General features: G+C 40.4%; 1 protein-coding gene across 6 annotated transcripts in view; it reads right to left on the bottom strand.

Moving 5' to 3' along the window:
* Positions 1–23,742, bottom strand: part of ncor1 (nuclear receptor corepressor 1) — a 62,745-nt gene that overhangs the window by 17,100 nt on the left and 21,903 nt on the right. For all 6 annotated transcript variants that reach the window (XM_040014717.1, XM_040014721.1, XM_040014722.1 and 3 more), the window contains exons 10-19: positions 21,217–21,389; positions 20,156–20,246; positions 19,469–19,647; positions 19,273–19,327; positions 18,088–18,186; positions 7,918–8,048; positions 7,159–7,454; positions 3,937–4,002; positions 1,509–1,645; positions 1,297–1,390 (exon numbers count right to left, since the gene is read on the bottom strand). In XM_040014717.1, coding sequence (XP_039870651.1) covers positions 1,297–1,390; positions 1,509–1,645; positions 3,937–4,002; positions 7,159–7,454; positions 7,918–8,048; positions 18,088–18,186; positions 19,273–19,327; positions 19,469–19,647; positions 20,156–20,246; positions 21,217–21,389 — 1,321 coding nt within the window. The remainder of the gene's footprint in view (positions 1–1,296; positions 1,391–1,508; positions 1,646–3,936; positions 4,003–7,158; positions 7,455–7,917; positions 8,049–18,087; positions 18,187–19,272; positions 19,328–19,468; positions 19,648–20,155; positions 20,247–21,216; positions 21,390–23,742) is intronic.

Here is a 23,742-nt window from a genome sequence, read left to right as displayed (position 1 = left end):
ACATAGCATGAAACCCCAGACAGAAAATCTACAACAGGACCTAAACATTCACTTTACCCATTTGAAATGTATTCACATGCATTCACGCTTAGGCACACATGTGATTGCCACTTATTGCAAAACACCATATTTTGTTTATTGCTGATAATATTTGCCTGTGCTATGTTCAAGGTCTCACAACTGCAAGCACAACCTTGAAAGATAAAAAGAAATCATAAGCTCAGTTCACACCTAAGTTTAGATAACTGCAATCTATGCGGATGTACAGTATTGCAAACAAAACAGAAAGCTTAAAGTGATAAAAAATAAAAAATAAATTCACATCCAGAAACCACATGTTTAAAGCCTGTCTGCCCGTCTCGGTTTGCATATTGTCTAGCTGCAGCTGTTACCATGGTGATGGTAGTCCAGATTTGTAGATCCATTCAATGCATCAAACCAAAAATCAAAGAAGCAGCTTTACAAAATATCCAAATGGTAAATCACGATGTTTATAGTTATGAGAGTTTTATTAATGCCTCTGATGGCCTAATGTGTAACTTTATAAAGTGAGATCTGTGACGTGTAGATCACCAGCAGTATCTGATTTCCATCAGATGTAGATAAAGTCAACATTGCGACGTCGCCGCAGTTATCTTGTAAAGCAGAGTTTGTTTAAATTATAGTCGAAGTGTCCAACGTCTGTAAACCATTTTTTAAACTTGGTTTGATGTTGTTGTTTTTTTGCAGGAAAAAACATCAAAAACACTGTGCTGTTAAAAAAAGAAAAAGAAAAAAATGCCTTCATGCCTTCACCATGTAAACCCAGCAGAGATAAGGATTTCTGGAAGTGAGGGAGGCAGGTAGACAGGCAGGCTTGTTTGCTTGTTGGATCAAACAAGTGGGACCAGCACTTTGTGTTCAAAGAGTGGGCTTTCTTCAGTCTTCAAAGCTACAAACTGTTATGCAACAGGCACCTATGTAGTCTGAATTAGTTCACATCTTTAATCTCTTCCTCTACTCGTTGCCTTTTTGTCATTTGATCTCTTTTCCACTCACTTATTAAAACTACTGTCAGTACAGAGCAAGCCCACTGCCATCAACCCAGAGGAAACACTTAAATGACAAATAGAAGTTTAGATCGAGCTTCACAGATTTCTTCTAAACTCTTTACTTAACATTTGAGATCAAGCACTACGCTTCAAAGCTCATAATCAAGAATCTATCACACGATGAAGACGTGCAGTCTTTACAACCCAACAAGAGTTCTTAAGAATGTGTGTGATTGTTATGTGTTATGTTATCCATCTCTCTGACCTTCACTGTCCTCTGCATTGTCCTCATCATCATCCGGTGATTGCGTGGCTAGACCTTCACCTTGAGACCTATCAGCACGAGCCTTTCGTGTATCCTGGGAACCAAAAAACACGTAAACAAAAAAAATTAATTTAATAAAATACATTCATTCATACAGAGTTACAACAGCTTAAAGACAGCCTGCAACTGAATCCAGATTACAATCAGCTTACCTGCTTATGCTGTTGCAACAGGTTGTCCAAGTTGTGACGTCTCTTGTAATTGAAATAGAAGTTCTTGCACTGTGCCTCGCTTTTGGTGCCCACCATTTTGGCAATAGCTGTCCAGTTTCGCCCATGCTCAACAAGCCCTGGTGCAGGACGGAGAGAGATGATGCAAAATCAAAAATCTAACTTGAATACTTGGTAAAATACAAATTAACAAGGCATTTCATTTTTAATAATACAAACTAATGCCAGACAGGACTTTACAAAATCACGATGGACACTGTATTCAATCGAGGTTTGGCTGCAGTAATGTAAAAGGCACTGCAGAAAGGACAAGTTTTAAAAGCCTTATTTAGCGTGAACATGCAGTAATGGTTCTCATGCTGTGTCAGAACCTCCAATGTGGCTCTGGAAGATGATCTCAGTTAAATCTTAACGATATCTTTTAACAAATAAAAGCATCACCACAAAAATTACACTACACTCTTGGGATCCCCGCTGCTGCGATTTGCTGTTGGTCTTCCCCATCCTGCACTGATTACACAATCAGCTTTAATGGTCCCACTAAACTTTGAAATTATTCTTTCACCCTACAGTCAATTGGAAGACTTCCATTTACCTTTAGAACAGCTCTTCTCTAAATCCTGTAACCCATGTGACCTCTCTCTCCCGCCCAATCCCACTAAGATGAAGGATACTGGCAGCTTGACAAATCGCTGCACAGCTAAACACAAAACCTCATTAATGTTCCAGTTCAAGAAGGGAATGAGGGCACTGGGACTGATCAGAGCAGCTCTCGTCTTAGTTATTTATTTATTTATTTATTTATTTATTTTTTTTGGGGGGGGGGGGGGGGGGTATGTACTTGAATACAGTAAACTCACTCTATTCGATCACCACTTAGCTTATCTGCTTTGATCACTATGACAACTTAATTAGCCAATATTGTTACAGCCCTGGTCATATTTTTCCTGTGCTGCTGTAACTGCTCTGGTACTATATTTAACTAATACTCCTTCCACATAATCACAACTGTGCCAGATGTTTCATAGTATTTCTCAGTGCTGTGCACACACAGCATATGTCTTGAGATTAATTTACAATCAGTGGCTCACACGTTCAAAGTAATCATTGACAAATCAAGTTATGGTGCTGTGAGCACAACACTAAATCTGAAGGCAGAAACTGGGAAACAATCAAGTGAACTTCTTCTAAAAGCTAATCGAAGAAAGTGTCACTGTTTCTTGTGTTACCAAGACAACATTCAATCCAGTTATATATTCAAAATATCCGTAATACACTTAGCAATAAAAGGCCTTTGTGAGCTTTATAACTTCAATGTGGTAGCTGCTCTGGTCTGACTGATTTTAACACTTCAGATTTCGCTGAGGAACTAGGGGTATAAGGCCTACCAACAATACATAAGCTGTATTACATCAGCTTAAACGAAAGTGATTATACCAAATTCTAATTATACTAATATCACATTTTAGTAAAAGGTGTGAAATCATCCAGACAACAATAAAGAACTGCAATGACCCAAATTCTTTCTTCATCTGAGGGGATGTTCTGATTTGACTACCAAGCTTGGCATGTCTCAGCCTTGTAATAACACCAGGGCTTATTCAGATAAACAAATCAAGTTACTCAGAGGTAAACTGTTCACTGGGCCTGCCTGATCAGCCACATGTGGCAGCATAAAGGTGATTTCCGAACCTGCTATGTTATATGACTTTCCTGTCTGAGGAGATGATATCCACTCGTATTTTTGGAAAGGTGGAGCAAATCGAGACACGCAACAGTCTTAATTTTTCAACATGAATCCATTTGTTTACTCTGCCAATCTACCCTGAATAAGAACCTATCACCAGCAAATCCAAGCAGAAAGGGGCAAGCGTAGGCATACTTGTGTGGCATGAGCTGACTAAAGACATGCAGTGTCTAACCTTAGACCAAGCGACGCGTGCAATGAATATTTCGAAGACTTGTTGAAGTAACTTTCACTTTTTTTTTCCTTTCTGTCTTTTAGAGAATCTGAAAAGCGTCTGAACCTGAATAATAGATAGAGATCTTTGAAGGAAACCGTCACGGTCTGCTGCTTCTTGGATGGCCTTAATAGATCACTTCTGAGAAGTCAGCAATGCAGCTAAAAGGGCGGGGGGGGGGGGGGGGGGGGCGGACTACAGGCTCTCCAACAGTTTCCAGTAAAGCACCAGGAATAGTTTTTATTTGTGTGAATGCATGTGCGCAGTCATTCCCGTTTGCATGTAGGAAACGGGCAGGGCAACGCAATATCAGATAATCAAAGCGAATGGAAAAAGGCGGGAGATGGAGGGAAAAACACAATCGTAAGAAGCAGAGGCGTCTCAGCCGCACAGTGATAACAGGAAGGACAAAGACATAAAGGAAAGAGAGTAGTTCATTAAAGCAGTACCTTTTTTGGCAACCTCCATCTCCTCCTCGGTCCAGCGAGAAGTTTCTCCGGTTTCAACAGCGCCAGCTAAATAACAAAGACAGACACAGCCCCATCAGCACTGATAGAAGGAGAGAGGGAAAAAAAGCAATAGAAAGTGAAGGAGGGAGGGTGACGGTGAGAGAGTGACAGTTCTTTCTTCAGTCGTCTCCTTCTCATGGCCGCTAATCTAATAATCTGTTTACATTCAGGGGCTGCCGAGACCTGCTCCCTCACTTACACTCTCGCTCTAGCTTACTCTCCTCCTCTCATTTTCTCCTGCTTTCTCGTTCTCTCTCCTTCCCCACAGCCCTGAGCAAGCCCTGCTCCTCTCTAATCCGGGAGGGGAGGGCCTTGGTCAGCTGATGTAGCACCAGACAGTTGAGAGCCATGCCTCCCTCTTTGGGAAATGGCCTTGGATGGAGACAAATAGACAGAACAGCCAACCCAAAAACCCTCCCGCGTGCACAGATACACGCTCCTCCCCTTTGCCTTGGCTTGATTACACAGTTCATTGCCCCGCCTCTAACAAAATTCACAGAAGAGCACGGTAAGTGTGGAGGGGGCTGAATGAACTCTAGCCCACTCTCCTCTATGGCACCCACTGAGACTGTGTAAACATTTGGACAAATATAGCTGCAGATGTACCCTTGACATTAAGAGGTGGTCTGCCCCCTTCAAACCCACCAATCTTGAAGACGAGATCAATTCTCACTGTTCAGACTTCTCCTGCCACACTGTGTTTTACTTTTAGTTAAGCAAATGTCTACCAGACTAAGCTTTCTTCTTCACTGACGAAATGCACCCCACTACAGGGGAGGCCCCTCTAGAGTGGCTCTTAATCAGTCAGATATTAAAACAGAGTGTCCGCCTACAGCATAGCATGTGGCCTAATGACATATATATATATATATATATATATATATATATATATATATATATATATATATATATATATATATATATACACACATACACACACACACACACCAGCCCCAAAAGAGAATCCAAGCCCCCACTGAATCAGCAGCTTCCTCAATCTGCTTGGCCCCATTTCAGCTAGGCAACACTGACAGATAGCTACCCTTTTGCCCACGTACTTCTAAGAAACATCATGGCTGCAGGGGTTACTGAGCAAGTAAACAGTCCCACTCAAAATCCACAATGTAGTCATTAAAGGAGATTAGGTTTGACAAGTCCTACATAAACCAGGATAGAAAGGGTTTGAAGCATGGGTGGACACTGTAAAGGGTTAAAGAGGACATGAAATGCTACATATATAAAGGCTAATTTACATCATGGAGCCCTGCTCTCAAAAACTGACACAGAAAACACTCTGTGTGTGAAGCTGGATTTAAAAAATAAGTGCTTAAAGTTCAAGTTTTAAAAATATGTTTAGCACCATCTTCTGTCAATACGGAACGTGACATCCTGTGGTTGGATGGTTGGTTGCGGCTAATAGCTAGCATAAACTAATGTAAGTCTAACTAGTGACAGAATCAATAAATCAGAGAAATCAGCTGACGTGATCTGCAATATTTTATGTAATAAAATAATCTTTCTTTGCCCAAACACAGCCAAACAGTTTACTACATACATAACAACACCACACCCCAAACATAACTAAGTTTCTTACCAAAGCACAATCAGGAATCCCATCAGCAGTATGTGGGCAGAAAAATTAGGTCGAAGTGTGCGATAGACAGAAAGAAAACAAACAAAAACAAAGTGGAGGCTCTGAGGAAGAGATGCCACAATTTTTGGAGACCTTTTGTTTTTTCTTCACATTATCTCATTGACTTCATTACTTCATATTAGAAGTAAGGAAAAGCGAAGCCCAAATGTAAGTGGACATGCCGATGGATGTCAGGATTTCCAATGGTCTTTGGTAAGAAACCAAACAGTTTACAACATCACAGGTTACTACATGTGTACACTCGTAGCAACCTTTGATCTTGTAAACTGTTTGGTTGTGTTGGGAAAAGAGAGAATATTTTATTGCATAAAATAGCGCTGATCGCATCATGCAAACATCTGCTTTGTCAGGTTATTATACGGCTCGGTGTTGGCTGGAGTGTTGGACTCCAGCTTTTCGGTCTGGTGACTCCAACAGGTTCTCCTCCACACATTCATAAAGTGCTTTAGAAATCCAAACATTACGGCTAGCAGATGGATTTTCCCATTTGAGTTCAGCTAGCCAAACAACAAAGCAACTTACTGCTAAGGAGACAGTGAAAATGGACAGTATATCCTCTTTTTCTAAACATAAAACTCATTGTTGCAGCCAGGGGCAGCACAAAAGTGATCCCCCTAAACTGACCTTTAGTTATAGTGTCCTTATTTTCCCCTCAGTTATCGATTCTGTCACTAGTTAGCTAACATAAACTATTGTTAAGTCTATTAGCCGCAACCAACCAACCACATGGCGTTGCGTTCCGTACTGACAGAAGATGGCACTAAACATGGGTGGCAGAAGAGTGCTTCAATTATAAGAGAAACTTAAAAGACAGGGAGCTGGGTAACTGGTAACCTGAGCTATCACCCTCAGAGCGACAGACGTCAAGTACTGAAAGTGTGTAAAGGAGTACCATGACAAGAACACAACTACAGCAGTCCACTGATGAGAGACAGACTGCAAACAGCTTCCTGAGGGAAATGCACACACCTGGCAATGAGTACCTGAGCCAACTTTCCATTTTTAAACTATTCCCACCTTTAAAGTCTACACATTTTTAATGAGAAGAAATCCAACAGAGCAATATTCTAACACATCGTGTACCAAAGTCTTTCTAGAAGCTGACACATGGCAGCCATTTTAAATGACCACAAGAACTTATTTAGCCAGTCAGTTTGAATTATTATTGTTGTGAAGTTTAAATGACACCTTCTCGGATGCAGAACTTTCATGCACAAGTATGAGTTTAGCACTCTTTGAGTGTTATGTCTCTATTGCAACCTTGTTTTAATAGGTATTCATGTTAGCTCATAATACAAGAAGTGACGAGAGAAAAATTAAGTGCAGTTTGCTTTCGCTGACAGATTGCTGTGGGTCATGTTTAAAATGTTCCAACTATGTATACTTTCATAGTATTGAATTGCTTTTGTTCACATTTTAATCCCATTCCCTAAATAGTATACGACTGAATGTGGTGCACAAAAATTCACAAGACTCCAGACCCCAGACTCTATCCTGAGAGTATTCACCTTTAGCAGCATCCATGGAAGCTACTGGAGTCTGGGGTTTTGCAGGCTCCTTCATGGCCTTCTGAGCTGGATCGGTTTTAGGGAACTGTGGTGGATCTGGCAAGGAAGGCTCGGGGGCAGTGGGAGGTGCTTCCTCAGCTGCCACAGATGCAGCCTCATTGGCCATGGAGCGTGTGGTGATCCTTCCCTTACGGCGTCCCTGGCTGTTGGCAGTCTTCCTGCCACGCGGCGTGTTTTGCTCCTTTCCGTCGTCGTCTTCCCCACCGTCACACTTTTCTTTGTCCTTGCCAATGTCCCTGTGGTTTTGGACAGGGAAACACAGCTTTTAGCTGTTGGTACTGCAAATATCTATTCGCTTTTGGCTCCGCAATAACAAGCTCTCTTACGGTAACCTGTTCTTTCTCCTCGCTGACTGAACACACACACATACACACACCTTATTAGAGATTGGGCGTAGACAATCTGGACAGACAAATTTACAAGTTAGCAAGTTGTCTGTCTATTAGCCAAGAACCACTAATATACACTGCAATACACCTTAATTTAAAGTACAAAAGTGTACAGGGTCGTTGGGTATCAAAAGTGAACTCTTTCCTAATAACTACAGCTAACTGAAAGCAGTGAAATATAATACAGCATATGTAACCATGACATCCTTTCTCACAGAGTGAATGGATCAAACACTGACATCAAACAAACAGGACTTTTACCTGCAGGGCCTAATGGTGACACGAGGACAAACAACTATTCATAACTCACCTAGAATCCTCCTTTTCATCTTTCTCTTCCTCGTCCTTCTTTTCCTCGTCCTCTTTTTTCTCTGACTTCTCAGACTTGTCCTCTTCGTTCTTCTCGTCTGACTTGTCTTCTTGTGAGGGACGTGTTATTTGCTGAAGACAAGAGCACATGGGGAAATATTGAGCATTAAGAAGTAGCATTAAGTACAGTGTGGATTAGTTAAAGACATTTTATTTGTTCAAACTTAGTATAATCTCTAAAAATGCATTCTTCATATGAAAATGCAGAATCTGACAAGATTTTTGGTAGTACAAGCTTTCAGTTTATAATCTGCTTGTAGTCAAGGTGCCACTGAACCACCCTGTTTGTGTAGGCTTTGCTTCCATGTAGTTTAACAGCCCGTGCGGAGCACAAAAAACAGGATTGCATTTGTCAGAATGCACCAGATAACCATCGGCTAACATCTTAGCAATGTAGATTGTCCATTTTAAATTATCTGCATTCACAAACAACAACCAGCGGATATGAATGGGAATTTTCCCCTGGATATCCGTTGGCTACACTGGAAGAACCAAAAAATTGGCCGCTCTCCCAGAGGCTACAGACGAAAGTCAGCAGACCAGCCGATGGCTTCCAAGATTGATATAAATCAAGAACTCAAAGAGGGAGACTATTATACAGGGCAAAGTCTTATCAATGCTTCAATTCAAATGTAAAAATCTACCCAGTAAGACACTTCAAGCAGTTCCAACCACTACAAAAGCATTTTATCTTTCTCCCCCCTCAAAGGGCTTGTTTCACCTTCCGCCAGTCTGATGCTGCTTCACTATCATACAGCACAACCTAAACAGTAAGGTTAAATGTTCAGTAATAAAACGATAAAAACAAATGTTGCCCCTCATTGATTACTCTTACTTTTCATCTGCACAAATTACAGCAAAACTCAAAATATGGCAGAAGATTAACAAGCTTTGTACGCTCTTCTTTAGATGTGACCCTATACTGTATTTTTATTATCCAGCATAAACAACCGACATTGCAGACAGTGTTCTCTTTTATGTGTTTGTCCTAATTACAGAATGAAGAACCCTGATGTGTGGCCAGTTCTCGTGTCTCACTTAACTATTCATGAACTTTATATCATACTGCCAACAGATAACAAGAACAGCTTGAAACTGCTTGAGTAGTCCTGCAAACAAACAAACAAACTGCATCAAAGCAAATTAGTTCACTTAATACTAACTCACTCAATATTAAACCTATATGAATGGGGTGAAAATATCATTTGTATGTGAATTAAAAAGAAAAACAAAACACCAGCCAGATGGAGTGATTGAGGACAGAGCAGCATTCTTTATCATCATTGCTGGCGTGGTTCACCACAGAATGCTTTCTCCTGCCTGTTTCAGTGAAAGAGCTGCACTGCAACAAGTCTGGCTACGCCAAGCCAAAGATTCCATGCTGGTACCAGATGGGGCCAAGGAATGTGTTTCGCTCAATGGTAAAGGCAAAAGATATGGGCAGGAAAATAGAATGAAGACACGGGTACCACTTAGGGGAGAAGAAGAAGAAAAAAAAAAGGATGTGGCTGTCTTGTCTTTTTACAAAAACATGTCTCTGCACACAAGGAGTCTGGCTGTCTTGTTATACAGTAAAATCTACACAGCACAAAAAAAGCAATAAGAAAACTGTAACATAGTTTAATGGAGTCAGCCTCGACTCCTGTAGAACAATAGTCTGTGTTCAACTTGAAGAACTAGTGGCTGCTTTAGCCAGTCTGATAGTGTATCGGAGAGTTTTTACATCATAATGGACACACGCACACAGACACACACAGGAGAAATCAAATCAACAGTATGTGAGAAAACTGCACGTGGTGCTGTCCTCAAGTTTTCCCATAAACTCTATTAGTCTTTGCACAGAGCTTCCTTTAAATTAATTGTCCACATAACTGGAAACTTTGATGGTTCATGGTTGATGTTGTTGCAATTTGCTGTTTAACTGTCAAAACTGTTGATCACAAGCTACTTAAAAAAAAAAAAATCAATGTAATCCATGCTATCCATGTAACAATATTGCATAATATAGTGCCTATAATGTAATTGACTGATGACCTGTCCAGGGTGTAAACTTGCCTCTTGTGACCCTAAGTTGGATATGCAGTTAAGAAAATAGATGAATGAATCAATCGTGCAGTATGATGATGCAGCCTTTAAGTGTTGCATGCCTGAAGCTGGGATTACTAGTGGATGGATGGATTGATAGAGTACAACCTATCACTTGGATTTAACTCTTGACTCACTGTCTACCTACAGTAGCATGAGACGCTTGCTTTTTGGTCAGTTTTGCCAATTCAAAGACCTTTCTTTGCAAAGGACAGCAGCCCAGTTTATTCTCCCCATGCATGTCCTTCTGTGAGGCGCTGTTCTGGTTTGGTCAGGGAATGCTCGTGTTTGCTTTGGAGATGGCCATAGAGCCATGGCATTCCTGCCTCTTCTCCCACACTGCGTAAAGAGCTTCTACACAGATGTTCTCCCAAAGTCAGCGAGTCCCTGTGGCTCTGTGGCTCTTCAGTGTTTTTAAATGAAGCTCTTTCCTGACCTGTCTTGAATATTTTAAGAGTTTTAATTTCTGCCGTCTTTTGCTGATTCACAAGTTGTATTTAATTTAGGAAATGACAGAGCCACAAGTCAATCTTCTTTTTCCTACCACAGAACTCAGGCCACCCGAGGAATCTCTCACTCTTTCTACAAACCATTCCACTGTGGGAATAGGAAATTTAAAAAAAACAAAAAGATTATTACTATGGATCATCTACAGTCCTAATATTCATTAGTTATTGCTATCACACATAAGACAAATACTAGGAAAACACATTTTTATAAGGATTCTGCTAAAGGAACCCAAAAAGATTAAAAACTGTCAAACCACTCCAAGTTCTATGAAAATGCTATGCACACCTGATGGTTTCTCCTAAGCACAGTGTAGCAACTTGTCCCAAAAAAAAGAAAAGAAAAAAAAGTTGCCATGGTTACTATCCAGCACTGCGTGGGGAAGAACTATAAACCAATAAAATCTACTTCATGGCTTCAAAAACTGGCAGGAAACTGAGAAAGAGGCTATTAAGGAATACTGTGGCAAAACAAACTGAAGGTCAAAGAGTAATCACCTTGCACAAGTAGAATGGTACAACCTGCAACCTCAGTTCATACCTTATGTGCTCTGTGTCTAGCTAAGAAATCACTTCTACTCCTTTACCACTGCTCATACAGAGGTTTCTTCTGAGTGTCAACACCTAAAGTGTCTATATAAACGATGATGGGTGACATCAGTATTATCATTTTCCCTGTTTACTATGGTTTATAAGGGTCCACCTGGGTCTGAGTTGAGTACATTTTCTCATTTAGGAATGAATGGAATGCTGCAGTACAATACAATGTACCAGCTATGCGTGCACGTTTCACAGTGCCAGACAAATAAATAAAAATGTCTGCAAAAATCTTTGCTTTACACCTGATAGGTGAGGGTGGGTGGGCAATTTACCACAACACAAGTTGTTCTAATTGGACGCTTCTATCCTCTGACCAGGAGACGAAAGTGGTTTCTTCCAGGATAAGGTCGCCCGATCCCTATGTAGCTATGCGACTGGTTCTTATACAGCGCTACTACTACTTGAGCACACAAAGCTTTTTACACAACATGCCTCATTCACCCATTCATACTCAGATAAATGCATCGGAGAGAAACTTGGGTTCAGTATCTTGCCCAAGGATACTTAAGTGTAGTTTATGATCAAGCAGAGGTAGTGCATTCGCTGTCTGCTCCACTCCAGGGTCTGCCCATCTGCCTGCAGAGAGGTCTGTTGCCAGATGGTGGCACTGTAAAAGTATGTGCTAAAACCAGTTTTGTGAGCCAACTCTTGCTTGTGCTGTTGTTAGTCAGCCAGCTAGCGGTGGAGGAGAGCGAACTTATAACATATAAAGATCTATAGTGAAACTGAGTGGTAAAAGTGGTTTTCACACAATTTCAGTCAAGTTAAATGCATATGAGGTACATGTTTAACAAAGTTCTCCAATACTATGACTAAAACATCTAATGAGGGAAGATCTATTGGAAGAATAGCTCCATATAAAGCCTCACCGATATTGGGCTGTCACAGATATACTGAATCTCAGTATATGCCATCCTGTTATGTACAGGTATGAAAACATAATGCAGCAACAAAAAAAATTTGGGATCATTTCAAAATGGTGCCATGACAGAATTTTCCAGTAGGGGCTCCATTGTTTATGTTCCTCAGCACTGTCTAATGCACTTGAACCAAAGTAACACCACAGCTGAGGTAACTGTGGCTTTGTGGAAACTGGGGATGTATGCTTCAGTGGGAAATCTACACCCTAACTACATCGTAACTGCAATCCCCTCTGAAACTCTACCTTGTAACCTTCAGCATAACCCGATGTACACCTCCACAGAATTGTAACTACATGTTGGGCTGCCGCAGCATGCAGCTACCGTGATTAGGGATTGATAAGATTTTCACGATTCCGATTCCATTTTCGATTCTGTTTAACGATTCGATTCTTTATCGATTCTCTTATCGATTCTTTTTAAAAAAGGAGAACACTAAGGTCGATTAGCTCAGAACTTTTATATCTTCTGTTTGAACAAGATAGAAATTTAGAAGTAACATGGCCTTACAAACCCAACAGTGAGATCTTAAGAGATCCACAGCCTACGGCTCTTCAATGGGGTGTCACAGGGTCCCCAGGAAAAAAAATGTAAATGTAAAATAATAAAATAAATATTCTTCTGTAGCAATAACAAAGTATAACATAAATTATTCTGTTACACAAGAATATCCAGTAATGTCCCTGCCTACAATTAAACACATTCACTTACCGAAAATCGGGGCATCTGCTGTGGCAAATGGGTGCAAGCCTTTTACTACAAACTTAGTCACTGCTCGGTGACATTCGTCTATCCTGGCCTGAAAAGAGACGCTACCGGTAGACTGCAGCGAGAACTGCCAGCATCTAAGCCAGCCAGACTGTCTGTGTCTCTCATCATGGTCACCTAAATGCAATGCAAAGTAATAAAGCAGATCACGCTAACATAATATGCACTGTTAGTTGATTATTTACCTGCCGCATTAACGGAAGAGGACGTGCAAACGTTACCGCTGCTGCTGGGTTGAGATTCACAAGTCCGGAGCGGAATTAAAAACACGACATTCATTTAAGGTTATCGCGTGTTTTGTGAGCAAATGCTTTTGCATATTCGTAGTGTTTCCTCCCTTAAATGAAATATCTACTTTGCAAGTTGCCCTGTTGTCATCCGTTCTCGTAAAGTATAACCAAACTTTTGAGCGTTTGAGCCGCTTAGGTGCTGTGTTTCCTGCCAGGTAAATGACGCTCCGCAACGTGGTGACATCATTCGGGGCGACTGGAATCGATAAGGGAATCGTTTGCAAAAATTCCAAGGAATCGAAACAGTGGGAACCAGTTTTCAACAAGAACCGGGTTTCGATACCCATCCCTAACCGTGATTGGCCTCTTGAGAACCATCAATTCCTCCTGTGCATTTCCAGCTATGTTTTTACCACAGTTTTGGGATTTATCAGTAAGAGATTAACAGCCATCATCCCAGTAATAATGAATAATAATCACTTCATCAGTATAAGGAATCACAAGTGACAAAAATTATCTGGCCATATGTGAGGTAATGTACAAAAAAAGTGAAAAAACTTGAGAGACAAATAACAACTAAACAAAACAACCTGACCACTAGAAAGAGTGGAGACCCAGGAGGGAAAAAAGTCTCAGCATTTTATTTGTTTCCATCGGCTGACACTTTATTTAACACCGGGACACGACCACATGGTGATAAACACATAATGCAGCAGCACAACAGAAATGCTGGCAATGACGTTCGCCACTTGCGTAGGTTACTTTGTAGGCTCTACAGAGATTCCTCGCAGAAATCCAAATTAGACCAAAGTTGCTAACTTTTTTTGAACTACACTGTGGAGCAGCTCATGAACCAATTACCACAGCAAAGCAGGACTCCGCATCTGAAAAACAGGGCTGATGGCCTGTTGGTGGGAAAACACGAGATGGGCAAAACAAAAGTAAGATTATTGTCCACAGATTTAAAAAAACCGCAAAGCTAAAATGCGATGCTAAGTATATTTGGTTGGGCACTATGCCAAAGTAAAGTCTAAGTGTGGGAAACTCAGTATCAGCTGATATATTGATATCTGAATTTACTCCCTAACATTTGTATTGGCAATCAGCCAAAAACTCCAGGATCAGTCAGGGTATAGTTACATTGTTTTAATAAAGTTCCAGAAACGTATTTAATTATTGTCAAAGTCGAGGCTCGCTGAAGCCGTTTAAGCAGAATGGTGTGGCCCGACATCTTACAACATCTCATATTTTTATTCAACTTGTCATCTGCTCATGTATCTACTTGAGGATTAAATGTGCTTAAATATGCTAAATCTGTTAACGTGTAGCTAATGTCACTGCATGAACATGACATTGAAGCAATTTCCAATATTTTCTCAAAGCACATACAAAACAGGCATGACCACATATCATGGATTTGAATTTTTTTCAAAAAGAAGAAAAAAAAAAAAAACATCGCAGCAGAGGTCCTAATACATTTCAATAGGCAGGCGAAGAAACAGGCAACAGAGGAATCAAGAAATCAACTCCCAGACTAAAGCAACAGAAGTAAACTGGCTTCAACTCAAAACTAAAAACTCTGGTTTTACAGTTAGTGACATACCTGTAAGCTCATTTGCTGGTCATAAAAATCCCTTTCCTTCGCTGAGAGCCACAGCTTACCAGTGGTGCGAATGAGAATTTACCCTCCGGTGCTTCCATAGCGGTGGTAACGGTAGCAGTAGAGGGGGAGGACAGCACCATAGTAGAGCTCCTTAGAAGGGCTGCCGGGCCACGGCACAACCACACATATTCCGGGAAAGCGTGTCATCAGGCCGCTTAAGCCGCCCAAAGAATTGTCCATCTCACATGCACACACTAATCTATGCAGGGTCACTCAAGGTAATCCCTGCCGAGCACTCCTCTTTGATTGGCACTCACAGCAGCACAGTGAGATTTTTGGGCCCGTCAGATGGCCGGGCTGTACCAACTCAGCCGTCTCAGAGAGGGGTGAATATCTCTTTCTCTCGCTCTCGCTCTCAGAAGAACAGAAGAAAGAGGAAATGGAAAACGAGGAGGAGAAAAAAAGAGAGAGAGAAAAAAAGCAGCACACAGCAGATAAGCTGCCAGCGCTGACTCGGTCTCACTGAGGATTTTTTTCACTCAGCTTCACTCACTCGCCCTACATTCCACTGCTTTACTCTTGCTCACTCTTGTCCTTTTTCTTCCAACTCTAATGACTCACTCTGCTCACTTGAGCTGCAGTTGTTAAGGCACAAAAAGCTTAAAAAGTGCACTACGTCCTGATGTGCATTATTCCGAATATTAATAATAATCCATTGTATATGGGGAAAAAAACAACACACTGAATTATTTAATGAACTGCCCTGAATCACAGGATGATGGGATTTTACTTTAGAAGTGACAAAAGAACTAAATATTTTCATTCCGAAGTGACAAAAATTACAAATTGCTCACATCACACTTTGATGTTTTCTAGTGAGCTAAAAAAGTAGACCTGGGCTAGTTAAGTATCAATCAATGTTCATCAATCAGGTAAGGACCCTTTATAGTTCATCTGTGAATGAAAGAAGACTGTAAGAGCCATAATCACTCTGGCAATTTAAAATCTTTTCAAAGAAAGGGCCATTTACTGTATACAGCCTTCTTTAACATCCATTACACTGTTTGGAAAAGCAGTTCGGAATCTGCATCAATCAGCATCTGCAACAGAGCCGACTTGCTTATTATGCATGCAAGTAAAACGGATAATGTAAACGGTGTACAACAATCCACCACATCACATACCAGTGTCCACAAGTTAAACAAAAAGTGGTTTCTACAAGTCCAACCAATCATAAGCTCAGAAACTGGCGATACAGAAAGACATTTCTCTGCTCATAGTTGGCCTCATGTGTCACAGAAAAGTCAAGTTCTCTCTCAGCTGCTGGCAGCTTTTTTGCTTATGTAGAGAAATAGTCTACAACCAACCCATTGTACTGCACAGTAGATGTACGCCACAGAGACAGAATGTCCTGTACACAGACTATAGTGAACTGGGGAAAGTCCAGCAGGGAGGAGAATAATCCAACAGAATGTGTTGGCTGACATTTGGCACTGATTTTAATCAGAGTTAGGAGATGGCTGCACTTAAAATGATGCAGCCAAGACAACAATCATATGTATGTCTCTCTAAAGGTTTCCTTTTAGCATCAACAAAGTTTACATTCCATATCTGACAGTGCTCGCACACTGAGGCTTCAAAGGAAGACGCGGCTCCGCTTTGTCTCTTTGCTTGATGCCGGGACAAGTAAGTCTTTTGAGAGACCCATGTGGTAGATGAAAGAAGCATCATCTCAAAAGAATTCCAGCTTACTCTGAATTATTCACAAAAATATGGAATTATTTCATGTCTCTGAATCACTGTTCTGTATTTCTGCACAGCTTTTCAATCATACACCTCCTTTTTTACTCACTTTTCTTTTCTGTGTGTTCTAGCATTGCAGATTCAGCACTTAATAAGTAACTGCCACAATACATATAGTGTTTTCTTTTCAAAAAATACATTAATATTAAATTAATGTATCTCCACTTTTAAAATAATTAATACAATTTTCAACAAAGCAGCACTCTTCATGGCTTTGCATGATGCTGATTCCATGCCAGAAAACAAAACTGCTGGCTAGATTAAAAATGAAGAGACGTTTTAATAAACTTGTTCATCTATACAGTGTTGCCTTTTAAGAATTTAAGAAACTTAAGTCAGACCAACAGTGTCAGGTTACCCAATCCTGGACGACATTTTTCACTGTCCAAACTTCACTGCACACTTTAATTTATATTTCAGTAACTCAGAGGTTATTTATATTTTATCGTGTGCAGATAGTGTTTGTGTCAAACTGAACCCATATTGTAATAATCTCACTACTCGTAGCTTAAGTGGGCGATCGTGGCTCAAAGAGTTGGCAGTTCTTCATGTAACCGGAAGGTTGCCGGTTCGAGCCCCGGGTTGGACAGTCTCGGTCGTTGTGTCCTTGGGCAAGACACTTCACCTACCACCTACTGGTGATGGCCAGAGGGGCCGATGGCGCGATATGGCAGCCTCGCCTCTGTCAGTCTGCTCCAGGGCAGCTGTGGCTACAACTGTAGTTTGCCTCCACCAGTGTGTGAATGTGAGAGTGAATGAATAGTGGAATTGTACAGTGCTTTGAGGCCCCCCGAAAAGCGCTATATAAATGCAATCCATTATTATTATTATTATTATTATTAAGTAAATGTCACCCTGCTTTCAGGTTGCTCTCTCTGGCCCTTGAAGACTGCGAGCAAAGCAGAGTCTGGGGTGTGGTCCTTGTGTAAAATATGTAGCATATGTGTATATTTATCAGCTGTCAGTCTGATGAGAAATGAAACAGGTGTGTAAGAGTAAGACGAAGGCAGTGCTGCAGACTGTGAAATAATGACATGTCATGGCCAGATGCAAACGCTGTGCCCATCCATAACAATGGTTTTAATATAAGGCCAAGTGACGTACTGCATAATTTGTTATTTCCAGTGCTTACAGGGTGTTTTACTGCTAAAGTTGACCTAATTTCCTATTAATAAAAGAAGCCTGTGAAAGACAAATCCATCATCGTGTTACTGACACTAGTAAAAAGAAAATAAATAAAACACATGAACTCTGTAAATCTTGGGTGAATCAGGTTGGTTTGATTTAAGTGAGGGTGTGATTTAAAGGTCTGGTTTAAGTGAGGGTGTGATTTAAAGGTCTGGTTTAAGTGAGGGTGTGATTTAAAGGTCTGGTTTAAGTGAGGGTGCTCCCTGTACAGCATGCAGAAGAAAGGATGCACAGCACCCTGTGGCCCACTGAATTGACTGCACCTATGCTGCTCTCACATTACACAGAGATTTGGTTGGTTAGACCATTAAGACTCTTTAATGTCTGATCCCAGTGTATCAGACATTTAGGGCTGCAGTACCAGTGTGAAAATAGCGACATCACATTTTTAAAAAGTGTTTGATTTACCTGGTTCCTCCTCCGTCTTCCATAGTTTCGCCTCACCAGTGTCTTGTAGTTGTTGTTCTTTTTGGTCAAGTAGTAGTATAGGACACAATCAGCAACACACTGAAACAGGAATATCAAATTTAAGAATTTCCAGTTCTTAAACCTGGTTTATTATTATCAACTATCTATTTTTTCCCCTAACAGATGTGTTTGTTTTTCAGCTGAATTGTCCAAACTGTAGGGCATATTAAAGGTGGAAAAGGTTTGAAATTTATTGCGGTCTTATTTGTTTTAACATAAAAAAATCCTGGATGTGTTATGCTTTTTATATCCACTGTAAGTGTACAAAGAAGTCTGCTTTATAGACATCACTTCATTTATTTTTTATTTACTTTCTAACACCAACTTGTTTTTATTTGCTGATGGAAGCTTTTTCATTTTATTCATCATTTTATTCTATTTTGTGATGCAACTGTATTTGCTTTTTAGGGCCTGAGCACAAAATGTTCAAAGGCCCTATTGTATCTGTTCTGTTTATTATTATTATTATTTTATGTCTTTGAACACCTTTTTGAGGCTTTATAATGCAAAAAAAAAAATCATAAAATTTTGCACATGTGTCAGGTCTGGTGAAAATGTACATATTTTATTGGATTCACATACAGAGAGCAGGAAATGGCTCAATGGCGTCACTTATGATAGTACAACCAGCGCATGGTTTGAGCTACATGAATGAAATTTGGTACACATGTGTAACATGCCAAGAGGATCAAAAAAGTCTGGGGGCATTCAGCAAAATTCGACCACATCACGCTTGGAGGTACACCAGAATGGGAGGGCCCTCTCATTGCTGCTTGCAGCTTTAATTATTTCTATTTTTTCTATTTTATTATTCCATGCATCTACTAATTTTTTTGTTTTTGGTAAATGTATTGATTCTTTCACAGGGCCCATCTCCCAGAGCAGTCAAAGCACTCCATACTTTTATTTTGCCGGGTATTATTTGTATTATTGTATTACTTATTATTGGCTTATAAATCATCTTTCAAGCACTCTGAACTACACTGACCTGCATATAAAGTGCCATACATATAAAATTTGATTGATTTGCAGACCTACAAAAATAGGAACTAAAATGAACACATAAATTTGTTACAAAAGATCAGAATAAGCAGTCTTATGACAAACACTTTAACTGCAGTTTACCTTTCTTTCAAGATAGGAGGCAATCAGGCCAAAGTTCTTGGGGTGTTGGACAAACCTGCACAAACAATCCACAGATTATTCATGAGCCAAAACCACAAGAGCAAGCTAGCATTAAGTCCCATAAACCACATCTGAAGTACAGGGAGACACTGCGACTGTAACATCTTGTGCCACCAGCAAAACGAAAACAACTCACTTCTCCTTGAAGATCTCCTTTTCGTGTTCGGTCCAAACATTCATGAACTGCCGGGCTTTGTACACCTTCATCGGGTCGTCCATCAAGCCGTTCATGTTAATGAACTTCACTCGCCTCTGCTCAGAGTCATACATCATGGGTGGGATGACTGACAGCTGTCTCATCTGCTTCTCGTTGTTCTGTGGAACACAGACAAAGCAGCCTCTGTTACCCCTCTTAATCAATACACCACCTTACAGCTTACTCATGAAGATTATGTGCTTTATGATTTGAGGTGATGTAGTAAGGGAGATAAAAGAGACATCTCTCCCTCTCCAAATACACAAAAACCTAGACACTTTTCAAACAGGCAGTGTTTGAACTATGTGAGTTCGAGAGCCTCCTTTTACAGTTTCACTCCTTTTTGCTTAACCAGCTGTTTCGGTTGTTTCAGTTTCACATTAAAAGCATTATACCACAAAACCAGTGATGCTTTTATTGTGAAGCAGTTACAGAAAGACTAGTGTGGTTACCGCAGAATCAGCAGAACTCATTATCATCTAAACATTTCTACTTTCTGTTTGGCGCAATGGGGGGGAAAAAAAGAAACCCTCAGAGGGCCAAAGTGGCTGAACTGGTTACAGCGGCTCATGACTGTGGCATAGGAACCTCATAGCACATTTCAAATTATGTCCACTTAATACCCACCTCCTGCTCAGAAAGCCCATCTATGATTTCAGAAATCTCATGTTCGCTTCTTGCAATTGTTGCAGACAGACCTGTTCCCCTTTGTCCAACCCTGTGAAAAAGCAGAGTTATAAATGTTACAATATTGATCATTTATTTCAAATGTTGTCAAAATAATGTAAAAAAAAAAAAAAAAAAAAAAAAAAAGAGAGAGAGAGTAATCCATAACATCTGTATAGAACCTAGCTGACATTGACACCCTTTAAGAACAAAAAAACAAAAAATAAACCTCCAAACTCAGGGACAAATTGCTGAGAAAGGGAAATTTTGGACTTTCAAAGCCCTCTTCAAGATCAAAATCCTTGTGCCCATTATTAATGAAGAAAACAGTCTCCCTGAACAGTTATTACTGGCTTCCTCCTTCACGGTCTAGCAGTCTGCATGAATAGCGCTGACATAAAAACTCTTATGTGGATATTTCAATTAAAGCACAAAGCGCCAGCGCCAGGAACAACCAGACTCTGGACCCTGACCCCGTCTCAAACCCAGAGAGCCAAAGTAGGCCATTACATACCACCAAATGCCCTCCATTTAAGAGATCGCTGAACAGGCCTCTTAAAGACAGAAAAGGCAATTTTAACATCTAGGTGTAGTGCCAGTTCTTGTTGTTAATGTATCAAATCCCTGCGAGAGTGAAAATTCACAGTGGCGCCTTCAGTTTTAATCACATCCAGCGTACACTATTCCTTTTTTATGATTTTAACTCACGCTACGTGTTTTGATCAGACTCCATGCATGGCCAGAATGACTCCTCGCTACACAGTACAACCAGCCATGTGGACTTCACTCTGAATGTAACCACAAGCATTTCACAGATCATTAAATTGATTGGTGAAAAGAAAATTGATCAAAACTGAAAATAAAACCAATTACTTTCAGTTTAACCCTAATCTGTATGTTGACCTCTTTAAACCAAATCCTCACTTTGCGAAGTTCAAAAGGCATCAGTGTGTTTGTGAAAAAAGTACCAAAAATATCTAAACATATGTCTCTGGGTTGTTGTTTTTTTTTTACATTTTTACCTCTGGAAGCGTTCCTGCTGCTCTCTCTGCTTGCGGATCTCGGGGAATTGCCTTTCATAGTACTCCCGTGTTCTGCTCTCCTTGGCTTTGCGTCTGGGGTTGTTCTCCATTCTCTCCACCTTTTTCTCCCATGCTTCCATCAGCTGGTCATAACGCTGGCAGATCTTCTGCTCCTGTGTACACAGCATGAAACATGCACGACTACATCAAGAGGGGGTTAAGTTAAACTTCAGGGATACCAGTGTGTCCATTCAGGTTACACAAATAATCGAGCTCCTCCAGCGTGGTACATCAATACAAGCAGCAGCTCCCAACACAGTCTGGGGAGTGTGGAGGAGATACCAGCAGATGTGCTGTTACACAATGAGAGCCAAGCAGGGCTGAGCAGACTGCTGCTGAACATCAGAACTGGAAGACCACTACTGGCGCCCTGTTCTCATTGCAAATGAGAGCAGGTTCACATCGAGCACATGGGACTGACATGAAAAAGACTCAATGGTGAACGTTACACTGCCTGCAACACCATCTGTCTTTTGAGAGTTTGGACTGAAAACAGGCACATGAACTCAGACTCATCTGTACTGGTAAATGTCAGCGGCGTTACCGATCACCTACTCCCCTAAGATTATATCAGAGGGGTTTTCTACATCCACATCCCTGCCTGGATGTGATAGGCCTGGATTTCCGCAACACAGGTATCTCATGAGTGTTTCTCCAGACTCCTCGGTGTCGTCTTAAGTTATTAAAATCGGGGGAAAGGATCCTTTATATTGTGCTGTAGTGTACCATTCACCCGCTCCAAACAGCATGACAAAAAGGATTTTAGTGACTTTTTTTAAATCATCCACCCTAAAACCGTTGACTGGTTGTAGTCAAGGATTTTTATCATCCATACTGATAATGACTCTGGACACTTTTAATTTTATCCAGCCCAACTGTCCTTTGGAACTCGTTTTTACGTTGGGTCTGTCCGTTGATTCTCTCTGTTCTGAGGACATTTTTATTTCCAACCACTGCAGTGTTATTTTTAATTTATCTGTGACTGTGACACCGTCTTCAGCTCGCTATGAGGTCTGCTCTTATTAAAATCATCTACTGCCAGCACGTTTTCTGAGGCTTTAATTTAATTTTATTATCTTATAATGATGTAGATATCCTAATGGATAATTTTAATGTATATAAGATTTTAATTCTTTTTATCTTTCTGTTGTTTTAGTGTAACACTGAGGGCCATGGGAGCACTGCAATTTCAAATTCCGGTCTATTATCTGTACATATCGTTTTTGACAATAAAGCTGACTTTTGACTTTGACTTTATTAACATTGGCTTTCTATTTCTATATCTATCCTTTTAAAACAAGACCAGTACCAGTTTTACAGTCCTCTGCTACACCTACTGCTCCTATACTCTTAAATGAGGACTGTCAATGTTATCTTTCCTTTTTTGTTGATAAAGTCAGAAATGTAAGAAATAATATCTTTTCCTCAGCATCTATGTTGATGGTTCCCACACCAGCTCGGCCAGTTATCTTACGCAGCTTTGCAGCAGTAACTTTACCTGCTAGCAAAGCTTATTGGTACAATGAAAGCCTCTTCTTGCTCTCTGGACATTTTACCTACATCTTTGTTGAAAAATGTCTTACAGTGCATTAGTTCCAGTGTGCTCACTATTGTCAATGTTTCACTGGCCTCCAGTAAGGTACCTACTGATTTCAATGTTTGGCAATTTTTTTTAAAGAAACTTGATTAAGGAACCTCTAGTTTTACTTTATATGCACATCAAGTCTCTGGTTCGTTCCTGTTTTTATCATCTAAAAAATATTGCCAAACTAAGATCCATTGTGTCACGTCCTAAACTGGAAATGATCATTCATGCTTTGGTTTCATCACGATTGGATTACTGCAATGCACTGTATACATGTCTTAGCAAAGCCTCCAAAGAACGCTTGCAAGTTCTTTAAAATGCTGCTCTTGATATAGCTATACTGGCTTTCGGTCTACATCAGAGTGAAATTTAAGATTCTTTCACTCACTGAGAGCTCTTCGTGGACAGGCACTAGGTTATATCAGAGGAATTCTGTACCCATAGGTCCCCGAGGTCCTGTGACCAGGGTCTGCTGATGATGCCCCATACTAAGCTGAAAACAAAAGGAGACAGAGCCTTCTGTTCAGTGGCCTCCAGACTCTGCAACTCTCTTCCTTTGGACTTGACTGTACAGTCTCTTTTAAAAGCCAGTTAAAAACATCTCTTTAAATCTGCTTTTATTCATTTATTTATTTATTTATTTTTACATTGTTGGCTCTTGTGAAGCACTTTGTGATTTTATATCCTGAAAGGTGCTATATAAATAAAGTTTTACTTACTTAACCCTTCTTGGCACTTATGGGTATGCCATGCTGGAGGAGCTACACTGCTTATGCAACCTGAATGGGCAGCTCATCCTATCAGCATTGACAAGGACATCAGCAAAAATCGCAAATAGAGAAAAATTACTCAGGAGAGAGCAATGATCTGTGGCCAACACC

Source organism: Simochromis diagramma, unplaced genomic scaffold (assembly GCF_900408965.1).
Source record: "Simochromis diagramma unplaced genomic scaffold, fSimDia1.1 OVJJ01000676.1, whole genome shotgun sequence".
Classification (NCBI taxonomy): Eukaryota; Metazoa; Chordata; class Actinopteri; order Cichliformes; family Cichlidae; genus Simochromis; species Simochromis diagramma.
The sequence above is the reverse complement of the archived record's forward strand: the minus strand, read 5'-3'. Positions and strand labels throughout refer to the sequence as shown.